At 41.5% G+C, this 19,692-nt stretch overlaps 1 protein-coding gene across 1 annotated transcript in view; it reads right to left on the bottom strand.

Moving 5' to 3' along the window:
* The window catches only part of HMCN1 (hemicentin 1), a 1,183,532-nt gene that overhangs the window by 881,814 nt on the left and 282,026 nt on the right, over positions 1 to 19,692 (bottom strand). Inside the window, exon 7 of the mRNA XM_086956029.1 lies at positions 1,572 to 1,692. Within this exon, the coding sequence (XP_086812155.1) occupies positions 1,572 to 1,692 (121 nt within the window). The remainder of the gene's footprint in view (positions 1 to 1,571; positions 1,693 to 19,692) is intronic.

The raw sequence follows: 19,692 nt of genomic DNA, 5'->3' as shown, positions 1-19,692 counted from the left end.
TGTCAAGAGGAAGACAGAGGGTCTGAAGAAGACTATAGGTGAAGGGATGCATAAAACCCACGTACTGGTGGTGAGGCATGCTTAATTTCTGCTGTTGTTAGCAGCTGATGGGCACAGGTGCTAATTTTTATTACCAGGCTTATTTTTTCTCATGAGACTTTGACCACAGCAAGAGACGGAAAAGGTAGACAAAGATGGAAGAGAAAGTTAAGAAAACTAGAGATATAAGTAAGATTGAACGGTAAACTTCGCTCCTCGAGTGGAGTCTGCAGAGTTTTGCCCAATCTGCATTCCACTTGTAGAGTGAAATTTCAGACAACTCCGCCAACCATCGTGTGGCAAAGTTTTTTCCGTGGTTTGCCAACGTGTACGCTGGTGAGTCCAAGCGAGAATATCAAGCACTAGACCCCCACCCAGCGCAATTTCTAAACGCAGATCATGGCAATACTCCACCGTTTGTGTTGAGAAAGCTGCCGTTTGCGATGTGAAAGTTGCCACTCGAGTAGTGATGCTGTTCGGGCTGATATTACACTACTGAACTCTCTCCTGGTACTAAAAATCAGTGCGAACAGAGTGACATACCGCAACTCCGCCACTTGTGAAACTTAGTGAATCTCGCTGAGTTTTTGGGTAACTTTGCGGAGTGGAACTCCGTTAGTTACGCCCAGGCCTAGATACAAGAAGAAATCTAGGTTGAGGGAGAACCTGCAAGAGTGAGAAAAAGAGACAGGGAGAGTAGGGTGGTAGAAGAGACATGAGGTGAAATCATGACTAGGTGACGCATATTTCACAGCGACAGTGGGTTTGGGTCCCTCCACTTGTTTTTGTTTAAACTAAGTGCAGCAGCCAAGGAAAAGGCTCTAAAGCAGGGATAACGATGAAGTGGCAGAGAGACTGAAACCAAAGGGGAAAGTTACTCTTTGAAGGGAGGTCCGGCAATGTAGAGGATTATGAGAATTTTATTCCATGGACCGGGTGGAAAGGGGTAGTGACATTGGAAAGTATGTAGGCGTGTAAATCCCTCCTTTTAATGAATACATCTTTGTTGTTAAGAAATTTTATTAGGTAGCACTCAAAAGTAGGTTTCTTGGTTTTGTGTACTTGCTTTTTAAACTAGTTATTGTATTAATTAAAAATTCTACCATCATCGTTCCCTCTGATCATAATATACCATTTAATGTACTTGAAATTGTAACTTTCTGGAGAACATTTAGAGTTTAGTGAATGCAGGCAAACCACATAAAAAATGGGGCACTAGCCATTTACCCCATTAAGAGTGTATGTGTACACTATTAAGAGAGTATGTATACCTTCTAAGTAGGGCGAATGGGGAACTAGACAATTTTTGGCAGTTCATTCACATCCACCACAGTGTTAATGACCCTTCTGTATGTACATACAGATTCTTTGATATGTATAATTATTGTAGTATCAACTTCTGATAAATTAATCAATGTTACTGAAAGGCACATCATCTTATTTGTTGGTCACTAATGGTGGGAAGACAAGTGTGTGGCATTGTAATCATTTCATGTGACTGTATTAATCATTGTTATGGGGTTTTAGCTTACCTTTCACTGGTCGATTAGATGTTTGCTTTAAGTCTAATGTTGGCTTTCTTGAAAAGCCAGCACGGAAATCAATTGTACTTAGACCTGTGATGCGGACAGAATGCCTTCCATTGCTTGATACCTGAAATAGAATGGAAAAATATATAAATGTAAAGGTCTCCATTTGCCATAATTTTTTGGATCATTGCTTTTTTGGGTGCTTCAATCTGCCCCCTGGGCAATGTATATGGCATAAAGTACCACCTATTGTACATTATAAGAAAATTACAAGTCACAGAGGAATTCCATGATGACATAGAGGTAAAGGGCTGAAGCTGAGTTTCTTTATAAGATCAAGGAACTCCAAGGTGACTTGGAAAATTCCTTTAATGATGACGTTTAGTATTTTATACCTTATAATACATGTTCACACCATCACCACAAATCCCTTTGTGACCTGCTATTTAATGTTCACTGCAGGCACGATGAACAAAATCAAAATCTGTACTGCGAAATTAAACACACCAAAAGCAGTTACTACTTTTAGCCTAAAGATATTTGGTTGAATTTCAAGTTAGTCAGAATAAAAATGTTGTGTTAAAACATGCAACGTTTTTTATCCTTCCCGTACTGGCCTACATTGTGAAAAAAATATACATGTTGCCATAAATATCTAAAATGTGCTAAATGCTTTTCTTTTTAGAGAAAACATATCAGAAGAAGGACAATGCAGTTCCTGTTTTTGTTCTTTAAACTTCAGCTGAAGTGCCTCACACCCTCTCTGCTGGCTCTGGCAGCAGGCATTGTGACAATTGACCTCAACTATAATAAGTACTTGCAGTTGAGCGGCTACGTTAACTCTTTATTAAAGGTAACTAGATGTATCACAAGTTGCCTGTAATTGGGAAATTAGAGGGAGGCTTTTATACAGGGATTGCAGGCTCCCATGTTTTCTAATGCAGTTACTTGTATCTCCATATGAGTTGCTCTTTTACCCAAATACCTACTTGTGAAACAAAGTAAAAGCTTTTAAAAGTTTAATCTTAGTTTTTTTTTGCATTTTCCCTTGTTCTTTTCCTAATTTGCACCTGAGCCACCCTGCTAGTTTGTTCTACTTTCTGCTGGTGGATCTTGAAGAAAAAGACAGATGCTGTTGAACATACTGCAGTGCAATTCATTAGGTAAGTCAATGTCTCCTTCATTATACACCGTGAGCCCGATTCACAACGCCATTTGTGTGCTCAGATCACATTTACTACTGCATATGTCTTGATTTAGAACTTCATTCAATCACAAATTGTGACATTGCTGTTTTACCTACTATTAACCAACGTCTGTGTTATATTATGGGACTATGGGCCATATGCATGAACACATTTTCCCAAAGACACAGAATGGGCAAAACCCTTTGATGCCTCCGGCCCTAAATCCCACGGAAGCGTGCAGGGTTGGGTTTTCAAGGCACAGTTAGCCTTGAAGATTTGTAAACTTCCACAGACATGGTATGTGGACTCCATCTCCCAGTGAATCCCTTCACTGGGGAATGCGGTGTGTGACTGTGGGGGGCGAGGGATTTCGCCAATGGGAAAAACATTTTACCTATAAAGAAAATACAGAATACCATGGATGAGTTTGTTTGAGAGGGTCTGATTAACATGTCCTCAGAACCCTGAAGTGAAAAACACCGTCCTTTTTTACTGCTACCCATCTACAATTGTATGTGATGTATGGCCTACGCAAATTATCTGCCCAGCTTTCACCAGATATGCAGAGTTAGAGAAGTCATGGGGGAGCCATATACGACATGGCCTGAGATGCCTCATCCTCCTGTCCTGTATTACACTGAATACTGAATATATAATGTGCCCCAATGGCACACTGGAGATTTGCCTATTACAGAAGGGGGGGGCAGATACTTGCATGGTCCCTTCTGTAATATGGATGGTGCCCATCTGTCCCAAGGTGCTTGCCCAAACCTGCATCAGGGCATGGCCCCATGCAGATGAGGGAATTCATCTTATAGATACAGACGCAGAGGCATAGAGGCTGAGAGAAGGTGTGCTGTACACCATATAGAAGTGCCACACTCTGAACACCCCCACCGAGGCTGTCCCATTTGAGTAAGGCATGGGGATCTAAGAGACCCCCTCCTAGACATCCCCTTGCAGGTGGGTTCATGAAGAATGCCTGCCACCATTTAAATATGAGGTCAAGTTTACTGTTTACCACCTCAGTGAAAAGTGGACTGATGCATTCAAACAGTGTGTTTGCCTTTCACTGCAAACCTTTCTGTAATTAAAGAGCCTTCCCAGGTGTACCCGAGTAGAGGGCTGAGATAGGCTAAACCATGCTGTGCGCATGACTACTCTACCCCTTCATGCAACTGTGTCATTGGGTGCTCTGTTTCACCTAGTTCAAGTGGGGAGAAACACAGAGTGGGCGAGTGCTTCTATTTATAATATGGCCTCTTTACTCCTGCTGCACACTCCCATCATTCATCCCACCACCCTGTGACCGTGCTACCTCTCACATGCCCCCACCAAAAAACAATACCAGACACCCTGCCCTCTCCCCATGCCCCCCTCAGTGCTAAACCCCCAACCCAATATTAAAATTCGTCTTTTATTTTCCACTGTTGATATACCGTAGCAGCGAATACCCAGATTTAAGTCTAGTATTCAAGCTCGTGACTCTCAGCGAGAGCAACACATATAAAGAAATTAAGATTCACTCTTGTTGTCAATTTGATGTCATTCTGAACCACGAGGAGAAAAATACCTCTGTTATTTTAGCCATCCGCTCTTTTCTGGTATATAAGGCCCCTCTAAGTCATCTGTACCTGCTTCCAAGATAGACACAGGGGCAGAGGAGGGATGAGGGAACCATACATACCACTAGCCTCCTGCCATCCATCACCACAACCCTCAATTTATACCACACCTTTCCTCCCAAACTGAAAATAAAATACCTGGTCTCCTGGCCCCCACTTGAATACCTCTGATAATTACCTCACATAACCTAAATCCAAATAATAATAAAAAATACCTGGCATTCTGCCAATCACACAGACCACTTTTTTAATAACTCCCTTATATGCCCCACTCCACCCAAACTGGAAATAAAAGATAATAATTGGTCTCCTCTCACCCATCCTGCACTGCCCTCTGCACAACCCCCAGTCCAAGTATAAATATAAATCCCGGCCCTCCTGTAGTCTTCCTCAATCACCTTCTGTACCACCCTGCATCACTCCTTCCTAAAGAATCAGTCCCCAAGTGACTACGGCTCTCCGAGAGCCCCTTGCCAGCACTACTTGACTTCTCCTGTCACCATGGCGCGAGATGAGGGAAGAGCTGGTTGGTGCAGGCGCAGTGCTGCCTACATTCTCCTACTTTCATAGGGTCTTTGGAGACCTGGGAAAGGCAGAAAAAGGCAGGTGAGACCACCAACCACCATAATGCCAGGGGCTTAGCTTCAGGAGAGTTGTTTTGGGGTGTTGCTCCCCCTAATGAATGCATTCTGTAGTAAAAAGTTGATACAGGTGTTTTCAGTCGGTTAAAATGAGGTGACTGTTGGATTTCACCTAGGATTTCTACATGCACAAACAGAGAAAAACATACACTCTTTCTTTCCTCTCCCTTTTGGAGTTCTTAAAAAATGTTGGTTATTTTACAAAATACCCCTAACAATCTGCACTGCTCTCACTTTCCACTTCCCTTAAGCTCCCTCATGTTCTGCTTCTCAAGTATGAATTTTGCCATGATATGCAAGGTTGATTGTCGGAGAATTTGAAGATCCCCCGCCCATCTTACTGGCCAAACTCCGCCCCTGCATAAAGCCGCCGCTTTCAGAACCAAGGCGACGAGGCAAAACAAAGCGAAAGTGAGCACATCCCCATGTGATGTCACAACACTTCCTAATCATTTTGGTTACTCACTCTCATGGCGTCAATGTCGCGAACAACTGGATTTCGATCTAAGTATTCTTGACAGAAACTCACTAAGTTAGTCATATATAACAAAAATAAGTGTGAAAACGTGCCATTGCCTAGAGACACTGGCATTCCACAATGCTTAAGGAAGTCACATGATTGTCCTTAGAGCTGAGACTGGTACAGTTTCCAAGAGTATTTCAAGAAAGCTTCATAAATGCGAAAAAGGTGTAAAGATACAACCGAACAGACGAAAACTCTGCAATGGCATAGAAAAACAATAACACAAACTATGCTATGTTTGCATGAGACAATAAAACTGCACGCTGAAATCTTCTATTATCTCTACATTTGTCTGGGAAATGTGAATGGTATAAATAAATCCTGCTAACAGAAGACAACTGGAGGGCATGCGAGGAAGCCAAGAAACCAACTGAATTCCAGGTTCATGAAAATCTAACAGGGCCCCCCACACCAACCTTGGATAATATTGCTATTGTAAAACCAAAATTTAAAAATATGCTTTGTAAAAATATTGTGTTTTAATGGTACTTTTTAGGTGAAAGGAAATGTAAAGGACGACTGTGCTGAACTGCTTATGGCGATTATGCATCCACCTTCTCCAACTATTTCTGAGGTAAATCTTGCTATGAAAAGCTTGAATAGGGTGCACTGTGAAATAGAAGAAAGATGTCTCAAAGGTGATTGCAGCCTGGATGGATCTGTAATTGGGGGAGTTGCTTTTGCTGAAAAAAGCCAGACTGTGCTGAAGACCGGTTCTCCACTTTTTGGAAAAATCATATCCAGGATCAATTTGTCTTACAGATAATTTCAGAAGGTTATCAATTAGAATTGAAAGAACCCCCTCTAGGTGCATTATTTCACCAAACTCTTTAGACAATACATCAATCTAAGAGAGAGGCCTTTTAACAGGAATACAAGCACCCTTACAGAAAAAGGCAATTGCAACAGTACCACAGAGAGAAACGGGTAAATGAAGGCCCTTGATTTTGTTCCCAAGGAGGAAACTATCAGAAGAAATAATTCCTATTGTAGACTTGAAAATAGTAGACCTGTGTCTAATATCAATAACATTCAAAATTATGTCTCTTGAAACAGCCATTCTTCTTGTAGCCCCCGGGAGATTTCCTGACACACTGGATCCTCGAGAAACATATCTTGGTGAACCCATTTCTCAAACGTATATTTACTTTGCTTTGGGGAAGTATCACAGCCCTTCCTTTCAGCTTATCACCTGCACCCTGAGTATTCAAGAAGGTACTAGATCTGAAAGTGGCTAATTTACAATAATAAGGGATTCACATATGTTTACATCCACACAGCTGGCCAATTTGTGCTCCTTCGCCTCTAAGGGCTAAACACTCCAGAACTTTGGTTTCCTTGTAAGTGGAAGCAATCTCATTTGTCACCAGCTCAAGATTGCTATTTCATAGGAGACCATTTCGGCACAGACTGAAGGAAAGTGTTCCTGTTAAGAGAGAGACGGCTCCCTTTCCAGTCACAACCTCAGACACGCCAGGAATCAAATTATGGAACTGCAGAAAACCTTCCCAGAGGTCTGGGACTCATGCCGGCGACCACAGCAGTTTACCTAGGCCAGTCTACTTCTAAAACATCTGATTCAACATTTACTTTTACATTGGGATCCAACCAGTCAGCAATAACAAAACGAATTCCTGTAATAAACACTCTCGAGGAGGAGATGAAGTAAGTCACTAAGGGCCAGTTCTACAAAACTCTGCACACAAAATACTGTCGCAATTTGGCAAACTAGTAAAATCTAATTACACTGCAGCTCTTCAAATTACTAAATGAAATCCAAATTCTGCTCAATTCTGAAGGGCTGTATAATTATTATTCCTGATTATTCCTGTGGCAAATTGGGAAATGATTGTAAACTCATAAGAATGCATAGTTTGTCATAACTGCAAAATCTTGTCAGTGGGTGAAGTTTTGTGCAAAAACTGTTGGGAAGTCGCCTAAAACAAAACCAACTACTAAGCATGAACTGGGGAGAGGATTTGATGGAATGTCCAGAGTTTTCGACTTTGGAGCTGGAGAACCAGGTTCAAGTCTAGGCGTCGGCTCAACATCCTGTGATTCTGGAAAATCACTTAATCTCACTGCAAATAAATGGTTCCTTAACTGATGCTTATAAAAAATGCCGGTGCTGAGCACCGGAAACCACCAGCTCAAATTGAGCAGTAGGGCCTCGATAGGGAGAAAATCTACCCAAATGAAGGAAAAAATGTAGAAGCTTCAAAGGAAAAAGTTAGGAAAAGGAATAACAGCCCACGAAAATTTTCCGACATTAACAAAAAGCAACTAGATGAGATGTGCAAGTGGTATTTTGAGCCTCAAATGTAAAAGACCAATTCTGTGAGACCCTAAAGCTGATGGGATAGGGCATTTACCAGTCAGTGAAAGTGCTACGCAACTACTATGACATTTTCCCGAAACAATCAACACACTTCCAAAGATTGCCGCTTGTGTGAAACAAGTGGCAGATACAAGATGTGAACCACTAAGAAATAAGCTCCTAAGCACATTATGCCACATGTAAACCACTTAAAACATGAAACCAAAATAGAACACATACAGCCTGATTCATGAAAGACCCGTTTTGCGAGTCTTTAATAGCGATTCATAAGGAATCGCTATTACAGGCTTGCAAAACGGGATTCATGTAGGAATCGCAAAAAAAAATGCGATTCCTACATATTCCTTATTTGCGATTAGCAAATTGCTAATCGCAAATAAGGAATAACTCCCCATTCATTCCTATTGGCCAAAAGGCCCATAGGAATGAATGGGGAGTATTCCTTATTTGCGATTAGCAATTAGCTAATCGCAAATAAGATACCGATTTAAAGGGTGCCAGGGGTGTCCAAAGGACACCCTGTAGCACCCCTTAAATGAAAATTTGAACAGGTGTTGCGCACACACAACATGCAAGTTTTAAAAGCATTTTTCTAAGTTTTCGCTATTTACCACGAGGTTTGACCTCACGGTAAATAGCGGGCCGAAATTGCAAATTCGCAATTTTTTAATGGATGATGAATTGCATTTAAGGAATCTCAAATAGAGATTCCTTAAATGTAATTCCTCGCAAAATTGCGACATCGCTATTAGCGATTTTTGCATTTGGGATGATGAATCCCACATGCAAAAATAGCGCTCGCAAAGGGCCAGATTCTCAGAATCTGGCCCTTCGCGAGCCGATTTCGGCTTGATGAATCAGGCTGTTAGGCTCTGACTCCTAGTTGAGACCGTGTGGAATGGGTAATTATTGTGTGGGACCCAATTTTTCTGGTCGTAAAAACACCAGGAAATTAACAATTGCTCTGTGATTGGGTGAAAGGTGAAATGGGAGAAGTATGGTGGGATGGAAAGTTTTTTCATTGAGAAAAACTGCAGACTGAGCAATTTTTCTGGCTAGAACTAACACCACAAGCATCGGGTATGGTTCTCTCAGACCCAGTGAAATTAGGTTTGGAAACCCCAACCCATTAGGAATCCCACTCCCCTGACTCGTAGTCAGTTGCATAGCCTTGTGAGAGCTCATGCAAGTAATTGTGCACTGAACTTCGGGTGTACTCACCACAATAGCGATTAGGCCTAAGTAGTTTACATTACAGAAATAATCATATGAATTGTTTTAATATAATGATGCATAATTCGGTTAGTGAGCCAATATACACTGCAACTAATAGCATTAGTTTATGGAGAATCTTGTATCCCGCTTGTTCTCAGCAAGGGTTGTCATGGCGCCAACTATTATTCAGTTCAATGTTACACAGTCAACCAACATTAGAAGGATGGAGGCCTGAGATAGCCTTGTGTGGACCGAACCTGTGACCTCCAGATCACAGTGGAGAGCGTTTCAGCCACTGAGCCTGTCACACACACCGTGTATCCTTTCTGGTTGCCACACCATCAGGATCTGAAAGATTCTCTTATTATGATGGAATCTAAAGCATCTCACGGCATGTTCACCAGAGCAGCCTTTCTTGCCAAACACTTGTTTCTAATTTAAAGGATTCAAACGAAACTGAGACTTTATTTAGACCAAACATCATGATGCTCTCCGGTGGATCAAAGGGACGTCCTGAACCCTAATGCGAAAAGCATTGGCTGCTTCGTAATATCTTGGAATGTTGCTTACATACACTGGTTGTCCTTTGACCTCAGGAAGTCATGATTCATTTACAGCTCTCAAGCAGTGCATAGTTCCAGAGCAGAGGCACTGGCAAATTGCCGTCTGAAATCAAGTGATAATGGACTGCAACATTCACTATGCTAAAGTCACTGAATTGGATTTTCAGTTTTGTGAAAAAGATATCAGCTATTAGTTGCTTCCACTGCCGACAACGTCACGTGAGCAAATTGTGCAAGTGACGTTTGCACCTTTTGATCACATTTATTGTTATTTACCTCTTCGGTGACAGTATTACATCGACTGTTAATCAGGCTTTATGCAGAGCCAGCAGCCCAGTTGCAGGCGCTGGAGTTGATTACCTCTGTATTTTGACTTAATTCCCGGAGTCCGTGAATGTGCATAACTCATGCAGTGATATTCGAATTCAAATAGGGGAATCGCATGAGGTGACTGATTAGCTTTTTTTAACTCTGTGAAAATTTCTATTGGAAACTCATTGTCTTCACTCTTGACAATTTAGCATGACAAAATAATTGCTCCGTTTTGCAGCTTTTAGGCATTATTAAATAACTGACTTCTCCGATATTCTTGAGTTCAGTGTTTATTGAAGATATTAAATTGATTTTTGATCAGGCCTTTCGATGAGGAGCAGGACGCAGTTTCACATGCTGGAATTGGAACCAGGGTTTAGGATAACTGCATTTAATTCTTAGAATCACAGGACACTCCCGGTGTAATCCCAAGGTGGTATAATGCAGTCTTGTGTTGAATTTATTTTATTTAATTCACAAATGCCAATGAAAACAATGCCAAATACAAGCAGCAAAGGTATAAGAGAGTGATACAATTGTTCAGTGTGATACACGGGAATCGACAAAAGGGGAGTGGGGGGGGGATGAGGACAGAGCCAGTGTAACAACAGGTGAGCAAGCAAAAAGCCAGGGGGAAAGGGGAGTAGGGGAGTGGGAAGCAACAAGGGAAGGAGGCTGGGCAAACATTGGCAGGGAGGGCAGCCAAGGGGGTCAGTTTTCCCCTAGGAAAGGGGACCAAATAAGGAGGAAATCATCAACCCTATCCATCAGGTCACAGATCACCTTCTCTTAGGAGGCAGTCCTAAATATCGACGCTAGCCATTCCCTGTGGGTTGGGACCTGCGGAGAGCACCAATGATGCAGTATGCAGATATTGGCCTTTGGGAGAGTGGTGGTGAGGAGGTGGCAAACATGGTGTGTTGGCTGCGGTAGGTCTGCCAGGTTGGGCTGAAGGAGAAGCTGACTCGTTAGTGGGGTGAGTATATCCAAGGTCTCACCCAATGTGGGCCCTACTGCGATTCAGAAAGGATGGACCATGGGGTATTACGCGAGAAGGTAAACCATGTCACAGGATGCATGATCGCACCTCCAACAGGAGGAGTGGAGCAGCAGACATGCGACGCAGAGCCGTGCAGGTGTCCAATGCCAGCCCTGCTGGATCTTAAAAAAACTGCACTTCACCTGGGCCTCTCAGGTCGACCCTCCCAGGAACTCCAGAATCTCCACCCAGTCCTCATGCTCGTATTCCACATGGAGACAGGTCTGCCAGATTTCTCTGAGGTGCTCCACTTATGCTGAGAGCAGAAATGGTGGATCAGAAGGTTATACAGCCCGGACATCATGCCCTTAAACTGGCACCATGTATTAAGGTATGTGAGCACTGGGGAGGGGAGACAAACCAGGGTCACTGCCTAGTCTGCTCACTAGACAGTGGCACAGTTGCATATAACTTCAGTGCTGGGTTTGTGGCAGGCCATATTCCTCCTGCAATGCCACAAAGGACTTGAGTTCACCCTGATAGTCCAGTTAAGCAAGTCCCTGACAATGCGGATACCATGTTTATGGCATATGGGTGCTTTGTCATGAAGGTAGAGGAGCTTGTGGGCTCGCGCCCAGGTTCTGTACATTGCTTGGACCATAGGTTTCAGGGCTCCAGCACAGGCAGGTAGGGGTAGGTAGAGGGGGAGTAGCCCATGCGTGCCATAGATGCCCCGGTTTTCAATTACCTCTCCCAAACAATCCCTCTCACAGAAGATCACTGTGAGTGAAATGGGAACGTTTTTTATATATAAAATTAAGAACAACTATTCATCATTTTATACTCAACCTTCCCTGGACGTGCTCCGGTGGGACCAACTGGGCCCACATCCGGAGAGTTTAACCCATTTGAGTTCTGTTGAAAAAATCATGGAGGAACAGGTGACTAAATGAATGTCAGAGGTCAAGCCAGGGTCCGATCTAGACCCCTACCCTCATTTTACCTATTCTAAACTAACTGCTATAATGAGTCCCCTTTTTACCCATGTACTTAACCAATCCTTGGCAGAGGCAATATACTCGGATTCTTGGAAGCAGACGCTAATATTACCTTTGGCCAAGAAGCCAGGAATTAAAGTTTCCTTGCTCACCAACTACCGTCCCATATCTTTGCTTCAATTCATGTCTAAGATACTGGAAAAATTAGTGATTGGATAGCTAACTAGCTTTTTAGAAAGTAATAATCTACTGGATTCCTCTCAAATGGGCTTTTGAGTGAGAAATAGCACTGAGACCGTCTTTTTGGCTGTTTTGAATGATATAAGGTCAGTGGTTGATCAGGGCAATGCCACGGCCATGATCCTACTTGACCTGTCTACGGCTTTTGACACTGTCTCGTCGGTTGAATAGGAAACTCCATCAAATTGGACTTCATCCTAAAGCCCACCAGTGGTTTGGATCATCGTTAAAGAATAGAACTCCAACTATCAAGCTGAGTCCAATCAGATCTCGATCCCATCTATCCAATTGCAGAGTTCCTTAAAGTTCCTCCTTGAGTCTGACTCTTTTTAACATTTATGTTTCCTCTCTAGCAAAGATTGTAAGGAAATGGGACTTTAAGATCTGCTTGTATGCGGACGATACTCAGTTGGTCATCTCCATGGGGGAAAAACAAGAATAAACTCGAGGCAACCTGACCAACTGCCTGGCAGATTGGGTGACGGAGCATTGTTTTAAACTTAATGTTTATGTTTATGTTTAGGCAACTTGTATAGCGCGCAAATACCCTGGGGTGACTCGGCGCTTGTGGACTTAAACACAGAACACAGAAAGGTAATCGCTGCAGAGGGGATTACTGGTTAAAAAGCCAGGTTTTTAATTGTTTCCTGAATGCCATGAGTGTTGTAGGACTGGCATTCACTGAGAAATCTGAAATCCTACTATTTGATGGTGCTCATCGAATATGAGACTCATCCTGGTGGGCTACTTCTCTAGGAGAAGCACCAATTCCCAAGAAATCAGATTACCTGCCAACCCTATATTGGCTGCCAGTAAGGAAAAGAGCCAGCTTAAAGCTTATTTATCATACACACAGGTCACTATATAACACTGGGCCTGAAATTCTTTAGGACAAAGTGGAATTTTACGTTCCGGCACGCAAATTGAGATCACAAAACGTGGTGCACGCCAAGGAAAAACGGATTTAAAAAAATCAGAACAGGTGGCCGTATTTTTTCTCGCCTCGGAGTGGCCCATTGGAAAGCTCTTCCTTGAGACCTTCGCCTGATTGAGAACCACCTACGGTTTAGGAAAAAACTAAAAAGTTGGGTTTTCAAATGCTAAGTTTTTTTTTAGCAGTTTATTCTTGAATTCTTGTCAGACCTCACAGTTAAAAAGATAAGGAGCTCTCTAAGTGCTGGGATATCCCTCAGGGGATGGGTTTTGTGATAAATAAATACAGTAAATAAATAAATAGTCACCCATAACATTGGGTCTCGAACCCGGGTATGCAGGAATGCCAATTGTGCCTGGTGCAGAGCCATACATTAGCGCGCTACAGACGCACGGCCCAGGCCCCCTATGGAAATGGGGGCAATACGTTTCTTATTGGCTAGACGATTTTAATAGAGGAATCAAATGAAGCAACCAGTCTCAAAGTGATATTCGATGAAAGAGAACTTCCCTTTGACTATACAATCATCTGCTATTAGATTTCTGGAATTTCTGTACTGAACAGTCCACCTCTGAGCTATCCTTGATTCTGTGTACCTGACAATAATTTGATACATTGATAAACAAATATTTAGGGAAAGATAGGTCTGCCAAGCTAGCCACCACTGTTATTATTTCTATTTTCCATCTTACAGGCACACCTCACATACTACCATCTCAAACTCTCTCCTTGTTACCGTCACTTCCTCAAGTTGCACTATTTCTCTTGTCAATTTATATTTTCTTTAATCCATTAACATAAAAGCATTAAATACTTGACACATTTCGCTTTACCAAGTGCAAATGTAATTCCAATTTCTATCAAAAAGAAAACTAACCTTATATATATATATATATATATATATATATATATATATATATATATATATATATATATATATATATATATATATATATATATTTGCATTGTAAGATGAACTATCCTTACCAGCAAAGTGTTCTAGTTTTCTAAAGTGGTTTTCTTTTTCTCGTTACACTTTTAATGCAACCATTGGTGAAAGAGCTGGAAAGTATTAAAAGCATTTCAGATATGAAGCCTGAGAATTTTCTCCAATCCCTGCAGCTTGGACATGTAAATTTGAGCGGGGCAGTCACCACAATATTGTTGCATGTAAGTTTGATTCATTAGTAGCCTTATTATTTCTATAGTTAGTTTTTGTTACTAAAAAATGGAATACAGTAAACCTAGGTACTGCCCCCCATCAGCTTCTCCTCGACTGGATTTTCAGTTATTGCAAGGGGGAGTTGTTAGAAGATATTTGAAAAAGACCTGAATGTCGGACATAAATGTGCATATAAATTTACATTAATATTTAAGATTAAAATATTAGTAGAATTTATTCTAGAGTTAATAAACTATTTTTATTTTTCTATACACTTTATAAAGCAGAACTCTCCTTCGGCCTATGGAGTCTTCCTATGGTAAAGTATAGGAATTTTTTTTTATTAAACTAAAAAAAAAAGATTAGAAATATTTTTATGTTAAACATTAAGGTAAAGCATGTTATATGCTTGCATTAAATGTAAAACAAAATAAAATAAATGCAGCAGCACCATTACATTAATTTTGAATGAAAACTTTAGTTAATGGAAATGTAATATATTAAGTAACAATTATTTTTCTGAGGTTTAAATCCAAAAATTTAATTCCACCTAAAGAAAAGAAAATATGTAATGTGCATTAATAATTGTTAAACGTAATGTAGAGAGTTAATAAAAAAAATCATAACATACATTATTATTTTATTTTGTAAATTTAAAAAAGGTTATTAATCTATTTTTCAATTAAATAATAAATATGTACTATTTTATGTATATATTTTTTACATAAAAATATATTTATTTATATTTGTACTATCTTAAATCATTTGATTTAACATTATTTTTATGGATTTTCATTTTAAGTCACTACCTCCATATTTTTAATGGGAGGGTGTTGCAGTACCAGCGGATGGCCATGTGTAGTGCTGGACGGGAAACAAATCGAAAAAGAACAGTTGATGGACAGAATGAAGAACAATGTCATACATTCACCCCAGTACAGAGATCTGGGCCTAAATCCATAGTTGTTTTGCTCACCATGCCATTCCAGTTTGGACCCAGCCATATGCAAATCAGGCTTGATCCTGTGCCCAATGGGAACAGTCCAGCCCGAATTGCCAGGCCAGGTCCTCCGTGAACTGGAAACAAGCATTCTAGGACCGGTTTCGGGCTTTCAGCCCCCATCAGCCAGGATAGCTTGCCTCCAGTGGCATGGAGAGCACGGGACTCACGTCTGAGCGTACCCATTCCACTCGGGGTGACAAATGCAAAAATAACAGGTGATGAACAGAATGCAGAACAATGTCATACATTCACCCCAGTACAGAGATCTGGGCCTAAATCCATAGTTTTTTTGCTCACCATGCCATTCCAGTTTGGACCCAGCCATATGCAAATCAGGCTTGACCCTGTGCCCAATGGGAACAGTCCAGCCCGAATTGCCAGGCCAGGTCCTCCGTGAACTGGAAACAAGCATTCTAGGACCGGTTTCGGGCTTTCACCCCCATCAGCCAGGATAGCTTGCCTCCAGTGGCATGGAGAGTACAGCCTTAACAACAAGGTTTTTACCTCGTTGTGCCTTTACCACGCATTTTTTAACACACATTTTTTCACAGCAAATATACATTTACAATGCATGCTGATACCACTCATTTAAGGTATGTTTAAATCTAAAAACAATGTGTGGTATTGACATGCTTTTTAAATGCATATTTGCGGTAAAAACATGCGTGCTAATAAAAGTGTGTGAAAGGCATGCAAAGTAATTGTATGTGTTGTACCGTCATACAACAGTGCTGGACGTACTACAAAAGTATAAGTTACTTCAAAAGTGCAATTTGTGAACAGGCCCACAATGTCCAAGTGAAGTTGTAGATGAAAAAATCAAACAACTAAAAGGGAGCGGAAGAGAAATTCGGATTCCGACACATTAGTCCACATTCTAGCTGTAAAACTTGGAATGTCTCGGTACTGTAGTTGGAATCTTATGGAGTAACAGTAATATGGCACCTGTTATGCCCCCTGTACAGGCCCTTGGTTAGTCACATGAAGGATACTTATATACAACCTACATGTTGGCAATAACCCGACAGAGTCCGATTCAGTGAGTTTTTAATGTGAGAATGCGAGTAAGTGGGGCTTACTTCTGAATTAAGTGTGGCTTATTCCAACATTTTCAGCAAGGCATGCTTTCCAATGGGAAAAAAGTTTGGTGAATTGCTACCTGATCAATTCTAAAACCGGGCACTCTTTTATTGTATATCAGTGCTTAGGATCTATAGTAACTACAAATCATTCCTCAGTTTTCACGCAGGATAATAGATGCGGATTTAGGGCTCAAACATGTCAACTTGGGCTATATGTGATGAAACCCTGAATTGAGGACTAAAATGTGTTAGCTTGGTCACCAAAAGAAAGCTAGAAAGAGGCCCAGCTCTCCATGCCAGGAGCAGTTGGGCTGTCAAATGTAAAGCTATTCAGGGAACAATAACATATAACAACCTTGACAGCATAGTGGACCTGTTATCTTTTATGACTTGGATGAAGAGAAAACCCCAAACTGTGAGTACATTTTTGAGCATAACATAACTAATATACCTCACCCAGCAAACATTTACACCCAGCACAGTGGGGACGTTTCAGGACCTTTTCTGTGTGCAACATAGTTTACGTTGTGATCTCGGAAAGAAAGGAAATAGGTGGAAATGACATCCCAGAGACCACCATAGATTGAAGACCCCTCTGATGCTACTTCTCCCGCAATAGGAAGGCAGTAGTGGAGCCGGTAGTGACAGACTCCACCATCAGTACCATGAGGTTCCACCGCACTCTAAGAGCCTAATTACGACTTTGGCTGTGCAGTGCCATACCACCAAAGCCGTAGTCGGGCCGTCCGCCAGATTAGGAGTTTTCTTCTGTATGGTGGGCTTTTTGCAATCCCATGACGGTGCCCTGAAAATGGGTATCGCAATAGGAATGCCAAAAACAGTTCCCGCTCGGCATGGACTGTTAAGTACATGCCGTGCAGGAACTGGGGTGTATGCTTTCAGGGGGGCACATGTTGTCCCCCCCTGCATTAATCCCCATGCTGAGGAGATACAGGGGACCCTGCAGGTCCCCCTTTGTTTCCTCTCGGCCACAGTGTTCATGGAGTAGGTACCTCCATGACACCGCCGGCAGAGAGGAACCCCCTGATATGCTTGGCGGGACAGCCGCAGTCCCGACAAGCATATTGCAGCCTCCTAACTGCCCCAAGACCGCCAGGGAACGGTGACTGCGGTGGGGCAATAGTGGCAATAGTGGTCTAACCGCCCTAATCATATTAGAGCAGTTGGGAGACCATCGCCGCCGCACTCCCACAAGTCTGGCGGTCCGTGGACCTCCACACTCATAATTAAGCCCAAGTGAAGTGAGAGAACGAAGTGCAGGTCATCCGTTTTTTTGGCAGACGTGACAATACTCCCTATCCTATAAATTAGGCCCTACATGTTTCCCACACATACGTTTTAATTGTTCTTTCTAAATATAGAGTGACTTACTAAACAGATTTCTAATTACATGGGAAAGGTGTCCTCGCAGTGTTGTTAATCTACATTTAATTGTAATTTAAAATGTAATTCTGACAGGAATAGCAGCACCAAATATTCTTGTTTATGCTTTTCCATACAAAACAAAAGATGTTGCTTACTAAAAGGATATGAAAGCTTTGCTGACTAAACTTTCAGCATTACAATTGCAGCTTTGCAGGTTCCTTGGCCTCAATTAGCCCCAATGGACGGTGTAATAAAATGGCGGCCTGTGTCTTGTTGCAAAGTTCTTACTCAGTAATTACAGGGGCAGCGTCTCCTTTGATTCCGAGCTCTGTCTCCTTCCCTTTGGGACGGTGCTCTGAGATGGCATCTGAAGCACACTTCTGGGGATGTTTATCACAGCTTCGGGCACAATAAACACAGAACAAAGACGGACACCTCTTGAAATCCAAAGCCCTTTTCTTTTGTGAATGTGGCACTTAGAAAGAGCGCTGAGGCCCAAGGACGAGCGGATAAGTCAATGGCAGCTGGCGAGGCGCCATTGACATCAGCAGAGGGGCACATCACTATAATTTTGTCAGTTTATTGTTGCCCTGGATTGTTGATGATGTTAATGGTGTAACTTCAAAATAGTGTGCATATTACTGGTTACCTGGAAGAATATAGAAAGTTTTAGTCTTAAAGAAGGTGAAGCCAACTACCTAATCAACTGAAATGTGTCAACGATTTCAATTTGTAATCAACTTACATTATACAAATAAAGTATTGGTTCATAAATGTGTAGGGATAATACTGGTTGTATAGAACCTGTTTAAAGACTTATGGATGTGTTGTTTATAGTTTTCCCTGAAACTATGTTATGTAATTTGTGTTCATATGTATGTCCATAATTATGTATGATGATTTTTAAATACGTTTGAATAATGATTATATGTGAGAAAAAAAAATCTTTTTACACAGGCTCACACAATTCATTTCCTGTATTGATGTAACTTTGATTCAATGTTTTACATATGCTCCTTCATCTATGAATAGCCTTTGGGAGTAAATTCGTCTTTGGTTTGTATCTAAGACTCTTTCTTGGTTCTGATAGGTGACCCTCTTTCTGAATCCAAGTCATAACAATGCACATATCATTTCTGATTGTGCACACCCTATTAAATCTCTGTAGTTTTTCTCAAAGCATCCAGTAAACAACGATAGAAGAATAGCGGACCCAAAAAGTTCTTGGTGCCAGAAATATTTATTTTGAAACACCCTGCATCGCCGCCATATTAAATCTATATATAGATTGCAGGCCTCCTTCCTAATACGCATAGGGCTAGATGTAGGTAAATCGTATTTACCGATTCATAAATACCGAATTTTACCGATTCAGTATTTATGAATCGGTAAATAAGATGTAGGTAAAAATTCGGTAATTTTTATATAATCGGTAAAATTCGTTATTTACCGATTCGGTAATTACCGAATCGGTAAAAATACCGAATTGCCAAGGGGGACAGGGTGTCACTTTGACACCCTGTTACACCCCTGTTTCTGGCTTGTGAGCCATGTGGCACACATACATGCCCTAAGGGCATGTATGTGTGTCACATGGCACAGGTGTACATGCACAGATGTGCATGTACACAGGAATTAGTTATTTACCACCAAATGGTATTAGGTGGTAAATAACGAATACTAAAGGCCCTGTAGCACTGTTTAAAGTGCTACCTACATAAGAAATTGCAGATTCGGTAATTTTACCGCTCAGTAATTTTACCGATTCGGTAAAATTACCGATTCGGTAAATTTACCGAATCTGTATGTTTTTGCTACCCCTACATACCAATGTCCAAATACCGGTCGGAAACGGCCGAAAATCTATATTTTCGGACGTTTCCGACCGGTATTTGGACACCTACATCTGGCTCATAATCTCTTGCCTGTCTGCTTT

The sequence above is a fragment of the Lissotriton vulgaris genome, chromosome 1_1, assembly GCF_964263255.1.
Source record: "Lissotriton vulgaris chromosome 1_1, aLisVul1.2, whole genome shotgun sequence".
Lineage (NCBI taxonomy): Eukaryota > Metazoa > Chordata > Amphibia > Caudata > Salamandridae > Lissotriton > Lissotriton vulgaris.
The sequence above is the reverse complement of the archived record's forward strand: the minus strand, read 5'-3'. Positions and strand labels throughout refer to the sequence as shown.